This window comes from Callorhinus ursinus, unplaced genomic scaffold, assembly GCF_003265705.2.
Source record: "Callorhinus ursinus isolate GAN/ISIS: 27379988/994484 unplaced genomic scaffold, GSC_fseal_2.0 scaffold2, whole genome shotgun sequence".
Taxonomy (NCBI): domain Eukaryota; kingdom Metazoa; phylum Chordata; class Mammalia; order Carnivora; family Otariidae; genus Callorhinus; species Callorhinus ursinus.
In genome coordinates this window covers 33021129-33042618 of record NW_027397064.1, presented here as the reverse complement: position 1 = coordinate 33042618, position 21490 = coordinate 33021129, and the positions used below count along the sequence as shown (strand labels likewise).

General features: G+C 39.7%; 1 protein-coding gene across 1 annotated transcript in view; it reads left to right on the top strand.

Annotated features, from left to right (window-relative positions):
* The first annotated feature begins 266 nt into the window (after positions 1-266).
* LOC112835703 (aldehyde oxidase 4-like) overlaps positions 267-21490 on the top strand; it is a 52597-nt gene continuing 31373 nt past the window's right edge. Inside the window, exons 1-14 of the mRNA XM_025887305.2 lie at positions 267-327; positions 3055-3163; positions 4383-4509; positions 6628-6689; positions 9102-9185; positions 9772-9852; positions 10930-11071; positions 11327-11419; positions 13586-13737; positions 15157-15250; positions 16862-16971; positions 17337-17344; positions 19120-19305; positions 20320-20482. Of these exons, the coding sequence (XP_025743090.2) occupies positions 290-327; positions 3055-3163; positions 4383-4509; positions 6628-6689; positions 9102-9185; positions 9772-9852; positions 10930-11071; positions 11327-11419; positions 13586-13737; positions 15157-15250; positions 16862-16971; positions 17337-17344; positions 19120-19305; positions 20320-20482 (1449 nt within the window). The 5' untranslated portion in view covers positions 267-289. The remainder of the gene's footprint in view (positions 328-3054; positions 3164-4382; positions 4510-6627; positions 6690-9101; positions 9186-9771; positions 9853-10929; positions 11072-11326; positions 11420-13585; positions 13738-15156; positions 15251-16861; positions 16972-17336; positions 17345-19119; positions 19306-20319; positions 20483-21490) is intronic.

The window sequence follows — 21490 nt, the reverse complement described above, 5'->3', positions numbered from 1 at the left end:
ATGCATCCGGCCAGGAGAGTTTCAGGTAAGGCAGTGTGAGTCTGTAAGGATTTCTTCTCATCTTTCATCACTGGGCTCATTTATATGCAAAATAATGGAACAGCTGTCTAAACAAGACACCTCGGTGAGACTCAAGAAAACGTGTTAGTCGTTACCTGTATCCGAGGAAGAACAGCGTAAAAAGCAAAGTGGCCCGCACCCCTCTTTTTCCTTGACTCCCTTCCTTCCACTCTATCTCACGGGCACCAAGGACAGCTGTGGGGGAGGGGGCTGTGGCGCCTGCACTGTCATGATGTCAAGATACAACCCCAAGACCAAGAAGATCCAGTATCCTTTGTGTCTGGGAAGGAGGCAAAGCCTCCATCTTTTCCTGCCCACAGGCACTCCCCTCTTTTCTTTCCAGGTGTTTATCGCACTCAACACTACCTCCCAGCCTGCTCAGCCCACAACTTCCTAAGCTCTGGATCTTTCCCGTGGACTTTGTTTCCATGAGAGTGTACCTGTCCTGGGTGCCCCTCTCTCAGGGTCATGGTCTCTGTTGCTATATAAATGCTACTTTGCTTTTAAGCAAGAGATTTCAGAGTGGGGGGGTCAGGCAAGAATGGCTTAAACACAAAGTAGTGATACACTTCTGTCTTGGTAGAAGATTTGGGGCTTTGACATACACTAAGAGGAATTTGCCTGGAAGGGCTGAACAGGGTCTCAAATCACCTTAGCCTAAAATGCAAATTTGCTCACTATGATTGAAAGTGGTGGTGAAGGAGTTGTCTGGCATGATTCCAAGTTCTTGTCTTAAGTCACTGGGTGGTGCTGTCCACAAAGTAGGGAACTTGGGAGAGGAGGCACAGAGGAAGGGAAAGCAGTAAATTTAGCTTTGGACACATTGCACTAGGGCAATTACGGGACGCCTAAGAAGGATTGTCCACAGGCATCAAGATAAACGGTTCTCTCACTCAGAGAAGAGGTCACATCTGGGGCTATAACTTCCTGGAAGCTATCACTGTAAATATCAACAATGGTAATAAAAATAGCTAACGCTTTTTGAATGCTTATCATATCAGTGTTCGAAGTAGCTTGCATATATTACCATATTTAGTCCCCAAAGCAACTTTGAGATAGGCTTTAATATCACTCACATTGAAAAAAGAGGAATCCAAGGCAAAGAAAGTTAAATAACTGGCTCAAGATCATGTGGGCCAGTTGGCAGTGAAGGCAGGTGTTCAGCCCTGGGCCATCTGGAATGTAGCACACTGCAGAAGAACTTAGGAGTGCAGGACACTATAGAACAACAGACATCTCACAGAGAGGAAGAGGGAGTAGTCCGAGTTGAAGGAGGAACGAGAGGAGAACGTTCCAAGAAGGTAGAAGTGATCGAGAGTATGAGACGCCAGGGAGTAACCCACTGCCATTAGATTGCTCCTGGAGCAAGCAAGGTCAGTGGAGAGACGAGGCTGGAGGATGAGGTGCAGATGGCACAGGAATGGCTGAAAGGCTGGGAAGTTGTGGACAGCTCTTAAGAAACTTGACTAAGAAGGGAAAGAAAGATGGGCCCATAGCTGGAGAGAGACATTGGGTTTGGTTTGGTTTGGTTTTGGGTAGTGACAGCAAACACTTGAATTTACTTTTAAATTCAAGGGAATTGAGGGAAATGAGACTGTAGAAAGGAGAGGTTAGGAGGACTGTCGGTGGTGGAGCAGGTCCATGGGGAGAGAAGAATGAATGAGAGCCGGAGCACAGGGGAGGAGGAAGGATTCCTGCCCTCCTGGCCTAGAGCGCAGGGGAGTGACTGCGACTCTGGGTGAGAAGTGGCGGGCTGAGAGTGCATGGGGCTTATGCTTCCATTTTCCAGATGAGGTACAAGGGTAAGACTGAGGAGAGCAATGAACACTGGAAGAGCTGTTGAGAGAAAGGAAAGGGGAGGTTGAGATTAAGAGGGAGGAAGTTATACGTAATATGGGGAAGGGGTACTTAGAGGACACAAAAAACAAAAATTTATCCGTTGCACACTCTCTCTGTTCACCAAGCACTCTCTCAGGGTCCCCCGCCAGCCAGCTGGGTGGTTTCCAAACACCTCTGACCAAAGGGCTGGTGGAGCCAAAAGCAGCACCCTTTTTTTTTTTAAGATTTATTTATTTATTTTTAGAGAGAGAGAGGGTGCAGGGGGTGGGAGGGGCAGACAAAGAATCTCAGGCAGACTCCACACTGAGCACAGAGCCAGATGAGTGGTTCAACCTCATGGCCCTGAGATCATGACCTGAGCCAAAATCAAGAGTAGGCCATTTAACCAACTGAGCTTCCCAGGTGCCCCTGTCTTTTCTTCAGACCAGCATGCTTACTGTCTTCCAGGGTAGGAGAATAAAGGAAAAATTCCTTAGGAGAAGGACAATATCTCATGCCTGAAAGAGAATAGGACTTAGTCTGAGTGGGAATAAAGAGCTAAATTAGGCTAATGAGGTCTGGACCCCATTCCCAACCAGTGAAATGAGAATCTGGTGCTAACCACAGCCACTTCATCATTAACACAGACTCTACTGTGGGAAAGATGATCAAGATAAGGGCATAAACGGGTGGCTTCCACACATGGCCATACATTGGAATTGGCTGAGGAGCTTTAAAAAGTGATGAAGTGATCTCGCCCCACAGATTCTGATTTAATTGGACTAGCATGCAAGCAGAGTGTCTATATATTTAAAAACTGCATGTGGTTGAAAATCAAATGGGCTAAACTACCCCATGGTGGGGTTTATACAAGTCAGTGTTCTGTCTGAAGAATAAAAGGTTTCTTCTCTCTAGAATGAGAAATAATAAAGAATGAGGGTCTCTTGGAGGTCTTACACAAAACTCTTCATTATTCTTTTTCTCCATTTCTCTCTGCCATTTGATGCCAGCCATATGTAAGTTCTTTCCTAGAAACTTCTAGAAATCTATGGGTTTTTATCTAGTATTCTCTGTACTCTCAGGAAAATAGAGTCCCTTGACTTCCCTGGACTCCCCGAATGACGGTATTCATTCCCTATGATTCCAGTGTGTTCTCTTTACAAATACCCATCACAGTCATTCTCCAGTTACAGCGTGCCTGGTGCCCATCTGCTCTCTGTATGGGGCTGCTGTCACAACAGTGGAAGGTGTAGAAAGCATCGGCACCAGGATTCATCCCGTGCAGGTAAGAGCGTAATGGGACTGGAACCAGGTGCTGGTATAGGCATCCCACATAGTCTGTTGTACTCTCACCAACTTTGAAATCCTCTGTGCTTCTAAATTTTCATTTTGCCATAATCAGTGCTTCATGACTAAGGTTCTTTTTAGAGACTGGTGTGTAAATCAAGATTCCTTCTTCGGTTTTGATATATCTTTACTTCTCAGCCCCATCCTTCCCCTAAATTAAAACAAAGACACTTTATACTACTTAAAATTGATAGAAGCTACAAATTAGGTTTTCCCCAGAGATTCGGTTGCTAAACATTTACCATCACATTTACAGCCAGGTTTATATGCCACATCCGAAGCAACTTGCCATCTAGCAATAAATCCAACACATTACCCTCTAACATTAGAACAATATCTGTCCTTCCAGCTGAGCTACAGATGAAGTATTTGGCTTCCATCTTAGGGGTGAAACATTTGAAAAATGTTTACTTAAAAACCTGTGAAGCACACTCGAGCCAGCCAGTTGAGTACCCTGTGAGAGACACATAGAAAAGAAACACAAGAGGGACCCAAAGAGTCATGTTCCCCACCTATTTTTATTGTTTTGTTGTTGTTTAAATGCATTAAAGTTAAATGTGCATGAATTAAATATATGAATGGTCTAATACTACTAAGTTACGCTTTACAATTTTCAAAGCTTTTGTATAGATTTTCTCATTTAGTCCATCAAAAATTCTATAATATAGATAGAGAAGGGGATGAAAATGACTTGCCAGAGACTAAGTGATTTGCATATACTCGTTCATTTATTCTCACAACCATCCTGTAGGGTAGATATCATTATTATTCAAATTTTAAAGATGAAGAAAAGTCAAGTAAATCACCAAGGCACACAGTTAATGAGGTATAATAGGGACTAAAACTCACAGGAGTGGGACTCCAAAGCATTTTACTTGTGCCCTAAGCTACATTTCTTATTTCACAGATGAAGAAATCAGTCTAGAGACTAAAGTCAATTAATACCTGCCACGAGGCTTTTCTATTGAGAGGAGAAAAAAAAAAGGCTTTTAAAAATAGAAATATTTCAAGAAATAGAAATATTTTTCTTCCAGAGTGACATCTTTTACCCTGCACTCATTTCTGGAAAGCTAAATAAATAAGCTGCACTCCTTTCTAGTGTCCAGGGTAGGGAAACAAGAGGTTTGAAGCATAAATAGTGTACTGTTTCCACCCAGGAAAGACTTGCCAAGTGTCATGGCACACAGTGTGGCTTCTGCAGCCCGGGGATGGTGATGTCCATCTACACACTGCTGAGGAACCACCCAGAGCCAACCCTGGAGCAGATAACCAAAGCTCTTGGAGGTGAGCCTTCTTAGTCCTCTGTAGGCAGGGCCTAGGGTGGGAAGTGCCCAAGTAACTAGGAAAGGAAATCCCAGCCCATGGAGAGACATCGTGGCACACTTTGAGGTTCCAGGCACCCGGCTAACATGAGGCCCTCTTTAGTACCTTTAATACTTTCCAGGAAGTATTGCCTTCCTTTTGTGAGCAGTGATGCCAAGAACTGGGGCAATATTGATTTCATTATAAATCTTTCTCCCTTAATGGATCCCAGTGTCCCCCTACAAAGCATTCAAATAGGCTCTTCTAACACTTATAATACTATCTTTTCCCAGTGTGGAAATTTGGGTAGTGTGGAAGAATGAGGTTTTGTGTTTATTTTTAAATTAATCTGCTGGAATCATTCGTTAACTCTACTTTCTACAGAGGATAGACTTTCAGACGCTTTACTCTTTATGTTCTGGTTGGATTAGGAAGTCATGGGCAGCAACTAGTTATCACAGATAAACTTAGTGAGAAATTCAGTCTTCTAAAATGAAATAACTATCAAGTTTAATGGATAAACACAATTTTCTACAAAAACAAAACAAAAGCATGTAAACAAATGTAGTTTTCTATAACAAACATACCCGCTTTCAAGGTAACTGGCCCCTAGTTCTTAGAAGAAATCTGTGAAAGTAAACCTCTAAATATTATAAGAAAGCTTTTTGTCCCTTTCAGTAAACAGACCTAGACAGAAATTCAGTATTATGATGAAAAGATGTAGACTAAAACAAAGGGATGCAACTTAAATTTTATGGTAAGTGGCATATAAAATTTCTTTAATATTTTCCCTTGTTTCTCAACAACTTCTTCACTCAAAATTTTTCAGTTTCTTATAAAGTACTACTAAAACTTTGGCCTATGGTTTCAATTATAATTTTAACCCAACATGAATGGATAATCTTTATTCAATGAAATAATCCACACTAAAAGGTGTGTCAGTGTTTAAACCTACCCAATCCACACATTTATATTGCTTCTGAAATTGTTAAACTGCATCTGAACATAATCATTTTAAATTAATTTTTACTATAAAAACAACACATTCCTATTATGAAAAATGCAAAAAAAAATTAAAAGGGAAAAAACTCATATTTCTGCCCTCAGAAAACCACCACAGATACTTCTGTTTCCTTTCAGTCTTTTCTGTGCATAGTTTTTTTCTTATTTTAAATACTGTAGCTACTGTATATATGATTTTATATTGTATAAACAATTTTAACAGAATAACATAAGAATTTTTTCATTTTATTAAAACCTCTTCATAAATATCATTTCTACTGGCTACAAAATTTGAATATACTTTGTAAAAAGACAGTCATTTCCTTATCTTTTCCACCATGCTTTGGAAATATTGACTGATTAAAACAATACTAAGTACTTATTGAACACCCATTGTGCTGTACTGGGAGGGTTCATGAAATCTAAGACACTCCTCTCCTTTTCCAGGAATGTTAAGTTCCATTGAGGGAGATGAAGCATATACATAAATGACCCTACTCTAGCACAGTTGATAATAGGCCTGCAAAAGGATCCAGATAGTGAGTGGTACAGCTCTGGCTGGGGATTAGAGCAGACGCCATGGAAGAGGGGGCTGGGGCCCTGCAAATGGACATATTCTCCCTAAGAGAACACGTAAGAAAGAAAAGACTGTGTAAGAAAAGCTTAACAAAGAGACACATGAGATGTTATGGGAGTGGCAGGGTTACATGAGTTAGGACGGGTGGGAAATAAGGCAGGAAGAGTTGATTGGAAAAATTATGGAGAGCTTTGTGATATTTCAGGAAGAAAATGTAATCACAAGATTTTTTTGAAGAACATTGCTGTTTCCAAAAGAAACAATAAAAGAATCTAATTACAAACAGAGCTATTTCACTGAAAAAATGAAGCACAAATAAGGAATATATTTCATTACTATTCCTTAAAAATTGATCTTTTTTTTAAAGATTTTATTTATTTATTTGAGAGAGCGAGCACAAGCCAGGGGGAGGGGTGGAAGGAGAGGGAGAAGCAGGCCCCAGGATCATGACCTGAGCCAAAGACAGACGCTTAACTGACTGAGCCACCCAGGTGCCCCAAAATTGATCTCTTCTTCATCAGGTAATTTGTGCTGCTGTACTGGATACCGACCAATTGTAGAAAGTGGAAAAACTTTCTGTGCGGTAAGTTAAAATAAAAAATTTTTTTCAGTTGATTTAATATATTAACATTTGCATAAAATCATCCTATTGCATTCAGTTATTTCTAAAATACCCTCATGTTGACCTTTCTGACATTGAAAGTTGTTGAATGCCACTGTTGGTATTTTTTAAATAAACCTTTAGCATATATCTTATTTATAGTCCTAAATTAGGCACTTTCCTAAGAAGTAAAATATATGGTACATGACTTCAAGAAATGCAAACTCTATTGAACTCTATTCCTTAGTCTATACTATTTTAGACTAGTAGACTAAGACTATAGACTTTTTAAAGAAAAAATATATATACTAAGAAATAATAAAGACAATTAAAAAGCAAGATATTAAAAGTTCAATATATCCTCTATACCGTGTATATCAGTTTTGAAGGAACATGAATTAAAGAGAATTAATCAGTGGGAAGGGAAGACACAAAGGAAACATTGGAGAAGGGGAGCTTTGAGCTAGGTCTTAAAAGAAGTGATAGGAATGAGTGGGTGAAGAGAGGCCAGCAGAAAATTCCAAGTAAGAAAATGCATTGAAGTAGGAAAAAGATGTCCAAGGTTCAACTAGGAAACTGATGTAGCTAAAGCACTAGGGAGCAAAAAGATATTATTCTGGGCTAAGGAGTTTAGACTTAAAGGTGGTAACCAACATATAGTCATTGTCTCTTCTCAAGCTAGGAGTAACATGGGAACAGTATTTCAAAGGGAAATTTCTTGGCACCTGCTAGTAAGAAGGATAAGCCTGAAAAGGGATGAGGGCATGACTAGTGCAGTCCTCCATGAATGAGGGAATGAGGACCTAGAGCAGTGTGGTAGATACGGACCCAACAAGATAACTTTCAGGGAGGGGATTGCCAGAATCATAACCTCCAGACAATAAAGGATACAGTTAAGAAGAAATCCAAGTCATCCTCAAAGTTAAGAGATTAAGGAACCAGACAGGATGAAGGAAGTTTGTAAAGAATGATTTAGTCTATGGCACAAGGTGGGGGAGGCTGTAGTTTTGAGATATATTAAGTTTTCAGAACGTTAAATATCAATGAGGTTTCAGTTAGGATGGATTTCTAGTACCCATTTTTTATGGTAAAATTAATTTTATATAATTTTGGTTGACCAAAACCAATTCAAGTTACACAAGTTAATTCCAAATACCAAAAAGTCTTTGAAAAAAAATCTACTCTTAGGCCAGTAATGAATCCGAAAAGCTTTATAAACCACAGCTATTTTGAAATCCTGGGTAAGAGACCATTCATTTTGAAACATATGAATAGTCAGTTTTCCACCATTTTGACTCACAAAAACAGCAACTTCATATGATTCAAGATTCAACCTAATGCTACATGATTATTTTCTTGGAGACCAAATCTACCTATGAAAAGATAGATATTTTTATCTCACTCACTTGGGTCCCCACATTCAGCTATTTGTCATTCGTTCCTTTATTGTGAACAGCATTGTCACAAAATCCAAATCCCTTCTTAAGTCTATAGAAAATTCCTTACAGGTAAAAATATCAACCACCACTTCTGCAGCACTTCCTATGTGTCAGATACTGTGCTTACCATTTGCATATTTAAATTGAACAGACCTGTTTGGGAGGGATTTTATTTTCCTAATTTAACAAACTCAACCCAGTTACTATGTGTTAAAGCAGGAACTAGAACCCAGGACTCCTTGAATCCATGTACAAAGTCAAACCATAGGTCTCCAAAGCACCCCAAAGCCTTGGGTTGTGTCTACACATGAAAAGGACAAACAAGAATGAAAACAATTAGCTAGAGTTGCAGTAACTGACCAGGGCATTCAGGCCAAAACCACTAGTTGGGGTCTGCATGAAGTGTCCTGAAAATAAGGTAAAATAGTTTGGGACTTGAATCACCCAAATAATTCAGAATAGTTCCAATAACACCCAAATAAAACTCAGGTTTTCAGTTTATTTTTCTTTGTGTATAGTAAGTCTTAAAAGCAGTTTGCCTTCCCAGGACTTTGTTAAAGATACATGCTGTATCACTCTTAGGATAAAGAAAAGCCATCTTTTTTGGTTTTTTTGATGATCTCCTTGTTAACTACTCCATTTACCTCACCCTAGTGGAAGCCTTAGCTGGCTGACCCCACCTCCTCTGACCTCCTTCATGATCCCCTGGGATTTGAGTGACACATTAACAAGACCCTATCATAGCATGGTTACACACTCCCTGTAATTTTCCCTAATTGTTCAGTGATGACTGGCTTGTTCTCTGCTCCACCCCATTACAGAGCTCTTGAAGGCAAGGACATGCTCTGTTACTTCTTCCATCACTCCTGTGGGGCCTGGGGACTGCAAGTACTCGGGTTGATGTTTTAAGAACTGACCAATGAATTTATTTTAAATTCTTACATTACTTCCTAAGGAATCAACTGTCTGTGGACTGAAAGGATCAGGAAAATGTTGCATGGATCAAGAAGAGAGGTCTTTTGTAAATAGACAGGAAAAAGTAAGTATCTGGTGTTCTCCTTCAGCTGGGATTGACTGAAAAATACCCACATAAATGCAAATGTATTCATTTCCTGTTTTTCCAGTGAGTAAAGTAAAAGGAAGTGAATTCAGGAAGTAAAGAGTCTTAAAATGCTTCAAAAATTAGCAGGCCCATGACTTCCATGAGGCCAATCACCACAGAAGCATTTTCCTTCAGAAGCTTTACAATTTTCTGTGCCTTATTCTGGTTTACCACCACCCTTCCCCTCAACAAGTACTATGAGAGATGTAAGCAGTGCATCTTCATGCTCATGGCAAATAAATATCTGTTAATAATACCTGAGACCCAGCACAGAAGCTTAAAACCTAATTCCTGATGCCAAATGAGGAAGCCCAGAGTCCAGTAAATCTGCCCAGGAAACCATTACAGTCCTCTAAGAGTGGGAACAATTCCACTCAGGGATACTCTGTGACTTTGGCACCTCCATTTTGTGTCCGGGGTGTCAGAGGTATGGTCCTGACTCTGAAGTCTCACACTTAGAAATTCCTGTACATCTTTCAGTAACTCTGAAGTTCTATTTGTATTTTGTTTTGTTTTTGTTGAGATGTGTACCAAACTGTATAATGAAGATGAATTCCAGCCCTTGGATCCATCCCAGGAACCTATATTCCCTCCTGAACTAATAGTAAGATGCTTTACTTTTGTTGTTTCATAACATGACCGTGGTACAAGCCTTTTTGCAGTATGCTCTGGAATTACTGAGTTTTAGACATTAGAATTTGGAAGTGTGTCCAGTGTGATAACCCACGTTATGAGTTTGTTCGGTTCCACTATAAATAATTTCAAGCAGATAGCTTAGAAGAGTGGTACTGCCAGGACCTCAGACATGCTTTGGTTCACGCCTTCAGTCAAAGATCCTGAGCTCAGAGAGTATAGGTAACTTATTCAAGGTCACACATTTACACTGTGAGATATGTTAAAGATATTTTGTAAAATGATATTTATTATAATGGAATTACATTATTCTTACTATTAGTTTCTGTGATTTCAACTCAGTGGGAAGAAATAGAATAATATAAATAGTGTGTATGTTCATCATTGCATTCCATGACTATGCTCAGAAGAGAACATGAGATGGGGGATATGATTCTACTGGCTTCCCAGAGGGTCACAGTCCCCACACACCCCTCAGAGTGTGAGAACTTGGACTCACTATTTAAAGAATATACACACACGTGTGACATATATATGTGTGTATAGAGAGAGTTGTAAAAAAAAACAAAACAATTTACACTATACCTGGTGAATGATTTAAGAGATTTTTCAAGGATAATTTTGCCTATAAGCAAATTTTGTCATACCGAAACACCGAATCCCCAAAAATGAGGCCCCTTTGAGTCACTGTTAGGGCAGACCTAGAACAAGAAGCCTGGCCCTTTAACTAAGACACTTTCATTTTCATTTCCCATGATGCCTCCTCTTCAGACACTCACTTCACAAATATAGGTAGAGTTTGCTCTACTCCATACGCAGTTGTTGATGGAGAGATACCTATTATGATGTTTATTCAGTGGTGCCCACATGGATCTTATCAATCTAGTAGTTTCAAACAGGCCATCCTTTCCTGATCAATACAAGGTAGGTCACCTCAGAAACCTAAAATGACCCATCAGGCCATTTGGACAACCAGAGCAGTGGATATACTCATGGCATGTAGCTCAGCAGCCTTACTCAAAAGCCTGTTGGATTTGTTTCTCTGCAGAGAATGGCAGATCCAAACAAGAGAAGGCTGACATTCCAAGGGGAGAGAACCACCTGGATTGCCCCTGTGACCCTCAGTGACCTTCTGGAGCTGAAAGCCAATTTCCCTGAGGCCCCCCTCATCATGGGGAACACTGCAGTGGGTGGGTGGTTTTTAAGCATGTTCCTTAGTCTAGCTTAGGTATATAACCTAGACATCTGTCTCTCTTTTTAAACTCTTCAGAAATGCAGTTCATTTTCATTAATAGATACCTATGGTCCTTTAGAATGCTACATTGTTTTCTTTTGCAAATGGTGTTGTTTGTGTCACAATTTTCACTCTAGATTATCAGTGAGCAACATCTGTTAGCACCCATTGACTTCCTTTTCTAATTACTTTAAATGCTTTTCTCCTTAAGGACCCAGCATTAAATTCAGAGATGAATTCCATCCAGTTTTCATATCTCCACTTGGGCTTCCAGAACTATATTTTGTGGACTACACAGATGATGGTATGAACCTTCTTTTTCCTTGACTGTTGATAGGCTATGAGTAATTATATGCACTGGGCTTATTTGAGCACTTCATAGAATATCCGACCTCATTTATTCATTCAGAAATATTTATTGAGCATCTACTATGTGTCCTCTATGAGCTTTATCAAAGTGAATTATTTCAGCTATGCCACTGAGTACTACATGGTCCTAGGAGCCATAATGGTGGGAAGATGCCATGTTGGTTGTCCAGATATGGAGAGATTGACTGAATAAGGAGACTTAAGACATTGGCTGACCTGTAGGAAAGGTTCTTACCAGTTATTAGTGCCTGATTCATAAGTTTGCTCAAGGCTCAGCTTATACCCACACATATTCAAAAAAAAATTCTGGGACACAAAATTTGAAAATTTAATTGTAACTATCTTATTTATTTTTATAGTCTTTTCACAATTTACCAAATGCTTTCACATCTCTTGTTTCTTTTAATCCTCATGACAGTCCTGGAAGGCCGAGATAGCAGGTGGTAGCCTTTGTATCTCCTTTCTCCTAAAGAAGATAAAAAATCAAACTTAAGTAAATTTCCCAGCTTCACACAGCTAACACATGATCAAATCAGGACTAGACTCCAGGGTTTCTTACTTCTAGTCAAGTTCTCCTTCCACATAATGCACTGAATAAGACTGAGAAACATATCCAAACTCAGCATTTGAATAGATAACAGGGTATAGGAGATAAAAATTCTTTTTTTTTTTTAAAGATTTTGTTTATTTGACAGAGAGAGACACAGCGAGAGAGGGAACACAAGCAGGGGGAGTGGGAGAGGGAGAAGCAGGCTTCCCGCGGAGCAGGGAGCCCGATGCGGGGCTCAATCTCAGGGTCCTGCGATCATGACTTGAGCAGAAGGCAGACGCTCAACAACTGAGCCACCCAGGCGCCACCTAGGAGATAAAAATTCTACTTTAAAATAAGGTTCTCCCCAATGAGTAAATAGAAATCAAATGAGAAATTATCTGCTTTCCCCTCTGATCTGCTTGCTAATTTAAGTCAATCTGCCTATTCACTTTTTTTTTTTTTTTTACCTGTTAGAATGTTCAGATCAGTGGACTCATAGGAAGAAATGGGGCAAGGGGAGGCCAGGCTGACAGAGGAGAGGGTTGGAAGTAAGGTGTTGGAGGTACTTGGTGAGGGTGGGGTGGGAGTGAAGGGACAGGGGAGGGAGAGCCTATAACACTAAGTCCATGTTTCCCAACCTTTTCGTTATTGCCTCACCAGGGAGCAATAGACATTTTCCCCCTAATCATCCCTCCACGAAGTTTTAACACCATAGATAGACCATATATCTGTTTATGTACAGTATGTATATCAGGGCTTTATACATCAAAAGAGTAAGATTTTCTTCACCCCCTTTGGGCTGGTATTACCTTCCTTGAGAATGTATGAACTAGATGACATCACTACTCAAAGCATTCCCTGAAAGCACACTTTCAAGCAAAACTGACCCAAAGTACAGACAAGTGTCTATTCTTGTTGTTCTGTTAAGGGAACAATATGAAGAGATGGCTGTAGAAGAAGGGCAAATGGGCAATGCGTATGTGTAGGTCATTAGACTTAATGATCTTTTAAAAGTCTTATAGAATCAGGGCGCTTTGGGTGGCTCAGTTGAGCATTGACTCTGGGTGTTGCCTCAGGTCATGATCTCAGTGTCTTGGGATCAAGCCCCACATGGGACTCTGTGCTCAGCTCAGAGTCTGCTGGAGATTCTCTCTCTTTTCCTCTCCCTCTGCTCCTCTCGCTGCTCGCTCGCTCTCTCTTTCTAAAATGAATAAATAAAATCTTAAAAAAATAAAAACACAAAAGTCTTACAGAATCTTAACTGAAATTTTTATATTTGATCAATTTATTCAGGAAAACACTAAATTGGGAATTAACAAAGTAATGAGTTTCAGATATCTGTGGTTGGTATGTCCTGAAATGTATGGCACATATGATTGTATACATGACTGAGAAAAAAAATTTGGTACTTAATATTTGGGAATAAAGCAAATTGCCAGAAATATCTTTACCTTTCATTTTTCTAAGTTAATATAAAAAGAGAAGATATACTTGAAAGATTATTTCTGTGCAGTCTATACATCTTGTTATAATTCACCTTCAGTTTATATCCCACTGTCTTATTTTCAGGAGTGACAATAGGTGCAGGTTGCATCCTGGCCCAGTTGAATGATGCCTTATATCTTACTGTTTTGGAGCAACCAAAGGAGAAGACTAAGACTTACTGTGCTCTCCTGAAGCATCTGAGGACACTTGCTGGAGCTCAGATAAGGAATATGGCGGTATGCACCCTAGTGTGATATGAAAGAAGCCACAGTTATAGACAGTCACACAGTGTGTTCAGTTTAGCAAACATTACTCTGAAGAGGAATCCCCAGTCAGTGTCGAACAAGTCCCTACAATGTAAGTGTGAGTGTGTGTATCTGCCCAAAGTGAGAGTTACCACACTGCATGTATGTGTGTGTCTTAAGTGAGAAATGGCATATTATATCACAAGATTATGGTACTGGAGTCTGAAGATACCAAATTCTAAACCCAGCCTCTCACCCATGAATGGTATGATCCTGGAGAAGCCATTTGAACTCTTTAAGCCACTATTTTTTTCATTTTAAGAGTTAAAGTTCCGGGGCGCCTGGGTGGCTCAGTTGGTTAAGCGACTGCCTTCGGCTCAGGTCATGATCCTGGAGTCCCGGGATCGAGTCCCGCATCTGGCTCCCTGCTCAGCAGGGAGTCTGCTTCTCCCTCTGACCCTCCCCCCTCTCATGCTCTCTCTCTCTATCTCATTCTCTCTCTCAAATAAATAAATAAAATCTTAAAAAGAAAAGTTAAAGTTCAACCAAATGGACTGTCCAGCTCTAACAGGCTATGAAATATGTCTTATCCAAGGTAGAGTAAGAAGAGCCTACATCTTGAAAATACTCTTTTATGGCTGTTTCTTGTCTTAAACCTTTGCACTGAGCTCAGTGTCTTAACATGTGCATCCCACATATCTATTCTTTGATGCCCCCCAGTTGTCTAGCTTATTGAGGTTTCCTTATTATTTAAGATTTAAGAGTAATTGGTTTGGACCACTGCCCATTCCACATATGATGGGTAGTTCAATGGGACTTTGGTGGGGGGCATTTCTCCTGATTGTCTCTGCCCTTATTTCTGTTGGTTCTCAAAATTCACGATGTGTTTCCACCTTCTGCATCTTCTGTTTCTTTTTTGGACCAGGTTATTCCTCTCAACATCACCCCTTGCCCACCATCCCCTCAAAGTTTCTCATTCAAATCTATGTCTGAAGCAACTTTATTGATGGTTTGGAGTAACAGAGACGAATTCTACCCCACAGCAGTACAGCAAGCATTTTGAATGAGAATGCTACATATTCCAGTTCTTTAGAGTTTGCTCAGAGTCTAGCCCCCACTCCCCGCCCCCATGTTATTGGACACTCATACTAGGGTCAGCTCTCAAAGAAATTTTCTTCCTCTTTGCACATAGAAAAAGAACATTTTCTCAAGCAATAAGTTTGAACTGGGGTCAGGGGTGGGAATCTTGCACAATATGTGGCCTGACTCTATTTAGTTGCCCTAAAACCAGCACCAGATCATTCTATGAAACAAGAGAATTAAAAAATTAAAACTTACACAAGATCCCTGTGCACATAATTCCTTATTTGTCAAATAACTAGCTTAAAAATGTTATCTTTTTTTATTTAGACTTTAGGAGGACATGTGGTGAGCAGACCTAATTTTTCTGACCTAAATCCCATTTTAGCAGCAGGAAATGCTACCATCAATCTGATATTTAAAGGTAAGAGATAAGCTTTAGGCATTCTGTTTTATAATTATCACTGTCAGTTATGTAGCTCCTTTGATAAACCATGAATTAGGAACCCAAGTATATCTAACTTAGACTCACCAAATATATAGGCTATATCTAGATTACCTCTAATGTAAGGATGAAACTGAGATCAATTATCCTGTTCTCAGATGTTCTATATCTTGTAGATCAGATAAGTTACTGCACCTGAGAATTTTTCTTAACTATTTGGCCACATTTATATACAGTCCAAATTATAGTATCAAAGTATTTTTTAAATGAGATGTATATCTGCAGTTTTAAAGCTTTATAGCACATTTCATTTCAAAGTTTTATAAAGATGGAAATTTTTCTTACAGGATTTTTCATTCTTTTTTTTTAAGACTTTATTTTGAAGTAATCTTATATACAATGTGTGGCTCAAACTCACAACCCCAAGATAAAGAGTCACATGTCTACCAAATGAGCCAGCAAGGCACCCCTAGGACTTTTCATTCTAAACAAAATCAAGTTTGTGGGGCATATTACTCATTACTTCTCTCTTTATTCAGAGACAGCTTGAGCTTTGCCAAGGGAAAATTATTTAAACTTAGTGAAATAACAATAAATGCATATTATTCATAGAGCTATTGATGTAAGATACCCCCTCTTTGATTAAAATCACATCTTTAGGGGCATCTAGGTGACTCAGTCAGTGGAGCATCCAGCTCTTGATTTCAGCTCAGGTCATGATCGCAGGATCATGGGATTGAACCCTGCTTCAGGCTCTGCACTGAGCAGGGAGCCTGCTTGGGTTTCTCTCTCTCCCTCTCCCCCCCAGCTCACATGCATGCTCGCTCTCCCTCTCTCTCAAAAAAGAAAAAAGAAAAGGAAAGAAGGAAAGTAAAGGAAAAAATCACATTTTAAAAAGTACAGTGGATCAAATAAGAGTATTGTAAACTGTTTAAGAAAAAAAAAAGCTATATATCAGGCATTTCACCTCTGCCACTTGTCCCATCTCTAGCACTTTGAACAGATCATTTAACCTCTCTGGATCTCTGGGCCTCAGTTTTCCCACTTGTGAAACACATTGTACTATGTTGTTTCCAAATAGCTTTAAAGTTCTTCAAGGCCAAAATTTGCGAGTGGTGTATAATGGGTGCTAAGAACCAGAAAAGACTTTTCTTTTCTTTTTAGATTTTGTTTATTTATTTGAGAGAGAAACAGAGAGAGCAAGCATGAGTGGGGTTAGAGACAGAGGGAAAAGGAGAATCAGACTCCCTGCTGAGGGGGGAGCCCAACACCGGGCACGATCCCAGGACCCCAAGAGAATGACCTGAGCCAAAAGCAGACGCTTAACCAACTGAGCCACCCAGGCACCCCCAGAAAAGACTTTTCAGATTATCTGGTCCAGCCCTGTCGTTCTACAGATGAGGAACCAGAAGCCCCAAAAGGGTCTGTGACTTGCCTAAGGTGACCCAGGTTGGACGCTGAAACCAGAAACCACATCTTCTGGCTTCCAGCCTGCACTCTCTCTTTCCACCAGATGCATCACACCTATCCCTTGCTGCGTATTCTCCTGTTCGATAAATTCATTCTAATCAAGGTCATTTTCTCTAATAGAAGGAGAACAGCAGATTCCTTTAAATGGCCATTTCCTTGAGAGATCACCTGAGGCCAGCCTTAAATCAGAAGAGATTGTGTTATCTGTGTATATTCCCCACTCTACTCAGGTAAAGGCTTCCTGGCTCATTGCCCACCCAGAGGGAACTCAGCTTACCCTGCAGGGAGACTTTGGGGCTGCTCTTAGGAAGGGGCAAATTCTCAGAGGACCATCTGATTTGCTTTCATAACAGGGCAACATTGTGACTTTCCTGGACCCTAGACACTTTTGACTTTGTGGCTCCCTTCCTCCATAAAAAGTAAAATAAAATTTAAAAAAATATGACTTTTTTGTATAAAGATGAAAATAACCCAAATATCATTCAGTGTTATATACTCATTATTATTATATTCATTTTTTCTTTTGTTTTTAAAAGAACTTTAAAGGAAAAAATTTCTTGATATTCTAAGAATGTTGTAGAGTGATAGATGGGAGCTACACTTGTGGTGAGCACAGTATAAAGTATAGAGATGTTGAATCACTATGTTGTACCCCTGCAACTAATGTAACATTGTGTGTCAACTATACTGAAATAAATTTTTTTAAAAAAAAAAGAATAACATTTCTGTGGGCCCTATCTCTCTGCAAACAGAGAGCCCTTTGTGTGAGGAGTTGAATTTTTCATTTCAGATAAATACTCATCTTAGCCAAGATTGAGTAAATTTATAATCAGTTTCATCTACAGCAAGTTAAAGTTCATGATCATAAAGATACTTCCAAATCAACTAACATTTATTAATCACTTTAAATAAAATTATTTATGTATTAACTACCTACCACTCGACATGCCAAGCACGGTGCTGAATCCAGAAGACACTCCATGTATTCATAAGACATGGGTTCCTGTCCTCAAAGGTCTCTAGATCTGAGAGGAAGGGCTTGAAATTGGAAATGGCTAATCATCTCAGACAGGGAATAGGTGCACAAAGAGCCAGGGCAGTTTCAGTGACAGGAAGAAGCCCTCCTTTGGTGTTGCTCAAAAGGGACGGAAAGCAGCTGGGATAGAGCAAAGATCAGTAGAGAGAAGTGGGTGCTCATTCCAGGCGGGAGAACAGCTTGGGGGCGGGGGCTAGGTGGAATGGCAGGTTGGAGGCCAGACAACAGGGCAAAGGGGCTGGGGCAGCCCTGTGAGATGTGGCTGGGAGGGAGGCTGGGGCTCCATCACCAAGCAGATCTAATGTTCCATCAAGGAGTTGGTTTGCACATGTCCTAGCAGATAGCCATCTTTGAAGGCTTTAAAGCAAGGTAAAATCTTAATGAGAATGGTATTTTAGGAATGCCAATCTAAAATAGAGGATAAGCTGGTTGGAGGAGAAACTGAAGGTTGAATGGCTAGTTAAGAGGCTAACGCAGTCATGCTGTAATTCAGGTGGGTGAGCATGAGGGTGGTGGCAACAGGAATAGGGAGGAAAGTCCCCACCAGTCAGTACAGTGGACTAAATAGGATCAAGTGTGTCTCAAGCATCTCTTTATCACTTTTGCTTTCTAAATCAAAAGTGTTTTATCTTTGGCAGGGTCCATAGTGGCACCCCTACCCCCACCAAGACACTGGCCACACAAAGAGGTTCCCCTACTTCGTGGCTCTAATATTTCATAGTAGTAATGAGATTAAACCTAGAATGAGAGATTGAAATCTGGAAGGCACTTTGAAGACCATGTGATCCAGTGGTTTCGAACCTTTTTTTTTTAAGAGTAAAACTCTTCATTCACATGAAACTTACGTAGAATGCCAAACTAAAACAGTTAAAAGTGGAGGTGTTGTAGTTCATCCTGAGAGGCACCACACCTCCTGATTTTCCCTTACCCCTTTCAACAGCCCTGGAGGCACCATCTGATCAAACCCAACCTTCTCATTTTTAAAGAAAATTAAGACCCAGACAGTTCAAATCACTTGCCTGAGGCCACATGTGGTGACTCAGATTTGAAAGTAGGTGACCATCAACTCTGGAGCCAGACTGCTTAGATTTCAACCCCAATTCTGCCACTTACTCTATGACCTTGTACACATTACATAACCTCTCAGTTTCCTCATCAGTAAATTAGAAATAAGGACAGTTGCTCTGAGGATAAAATATTAATACTTGTAAAGCATGTGAGCCAGTACTCACAGCCACCACTGTGGTCAAAAGCATTGTTTACAGGATCCTTTTCAATATAGCTGTTCATCAGAGTTGTTGCTATACAGCAGACAATGGAGAAGAACACTAAATATCCTGAGTGTTTTTCGGTTTTCAGGACTCCGGCTGGCCCAACGTCAGGAGAATGCCTTTGCCATTGTCAATGCCGGCATGAGTGTGAAGTTTGAAGATGGTACAGACACGATTAAGGACCTTAAAATGTTCTACGGAAGCGTTGGCCCCACTGTTGTCTCTGCAAGCCAAACGTGCAAGCAGCTCATTGGGAGGTATGTCGCAGCACATCTGGATATGAAACTCAGGACTTTGTATTTTAATATTTTAATGAAAATAGCACTTGGAGAATTTTTTTCTGATTACATACATATTACATAATCATATAGGAAATTTAAGCACTGCAGAAGAATTTTAAAGAAAAAGTCACCCAAAAGCCAACCTTTTTCAAGATACAATTCTTTTATTGCAGTTTCTATAATAAGATGAATGTACAAATTAATCTGAGTAGATAATATCATCAAATTTTCATTTTTAATTAACCTGCAAAATAAGTAAATGTTTCTAATACTGTACCCTAAGACATCTGAAAATGTCCTTAGACCAGAGAAAGAAGATGAAATAGTCTAAAAGTTTAAATGGCCTTCCTCCTATCACTCTCATTGCTTCTAGTGTTTGGAAAGTTAAGTTTTTAAAAATTCTTCCCACCAGTGCTTTTACAATAATTTTTATCTACCCAAAATATTCATTGTCAACCGTGCGATGCAACTTAATGCAGTTTTTTTTCTCAGATACTAAAATGAGTCAATGCTTTCGAAACATTTCTGTAGAAACTTTCATTTGTGAAAATGTTACAACTATCACCAATAATTGGGTCATTTGCTGGTCATTAGCCTGTCTGTGAGTGCCAGGCATGGCCTTTTTGCTGGCGATGCAGCAATGATGAACAAGACAAAGTTCCAGATCTTGGGAAACTCTGACTTTAGTACTTTGTTACCCCAGCTCTCTGAGCTAAAGTCAACATTCCCAGGCCATGGAGTTACAGATAATAATAAAGGAGGATGGTAAGGAAATCGGAAACCACTGCAGCAGATTCTAAAGAAAGCTAGTGATATATCAGAGGGTATTTTGTACAGACTTCAAAAATGAATACAGATTTTCTCCTTCTTCCCTTGCTCTGTCAGTTTAGTCTGCCTTCCCCTCTCCTGTGACGTGTTTACATTCTTTTCTTTTTCATTTTTTTAATTTTATAACTACATTTTTTTTTAATTTTTTAATTTTGCTACGAGGCCGTGGGATGACCACATGCTGAGTGATGCCTGCCGATGGGTCCTGGATGAGATTCACATTCCGCCAGCAGCTGAGGGTGGCATGGTAGGGTATAGGCGAACCCTCACCATCAGCTTACTCTTCAAATTCTACCTCAGAGTGAGGCGAGGACTGAATAAAATGGTAAGTGACTTCTCTGGGCCTCTGAGTGCCTTGACATTCTGAGCGTGAGTCTGCACATGAAGGACTTCCCCTTTCCTGCCCTACTGCAGCAAGGGTATCGGGAAGGGATGGAGCCGCAGCGTGGTGCTTCCCAGCCTCCTCTGTCCCTCTCCTGCCCTCTCCCTTCTCCTCCTCTCCTGGGCTGGGAAGGGGACAATCTTGCTATTACATTTGTCCTATAGGTTGTGTGACAATACTAATACACAATGTCAAGTTGATCTACAGGAATGAAAAGCTTTCAGTAATGAAATTATAACATCTTTTCCTATTTTAAAGAAAATTTTCTTGTTAAAACAATACCTTCTTTAATATTTAGAAAATGTGGATAAGCCAAAAAGGAAGAGAAAATCTTTTGTAATCCCATCACCTGTAGATAACTGTTACTAACATTTCAGTGTATATCCTTCTAAGCTCTTCTTTATGGATGTGTGTATATATATGTCACACATATATATCTATAGAACTGTTTAGCATAGCTTGCTTGTTTCACTTAGTAACAAACAGCTTTCAGTGTCATTAAATATTCTTCATGACAAAATGACATAATGGTTGCATGATGTGTCTATGGATAACCATTATTTGATCTGTTCCTTATTTTTGGATATTTAGATTGCTTCTGGTTTTTTAACTGTTTTTTTTCTTACCTAGCCTAGTTTAAAATGACCTTCACAGGCAGTGTTTCTCAGAATATGGTCCATGACTATGAGTGTCCCCATGACAAGTCGTGAGCTGACCCAAAAATGGCAGATAAATGGCTACACACATTTCTTTTAAGGCTGAAAGCTTTACTCTATTAGTTCAGCCAGTCCCTTTTTATCATTTTTATTAACATTATTTATTAGTAGCATTATCATAATACTCTTTATAAATTATTGTATACACTTATTTATTACATATATTCAGTATATATGTATATAATCTGTGTATATCTAATGTTATTACATATAATTTATTAAATATATGTCTCTT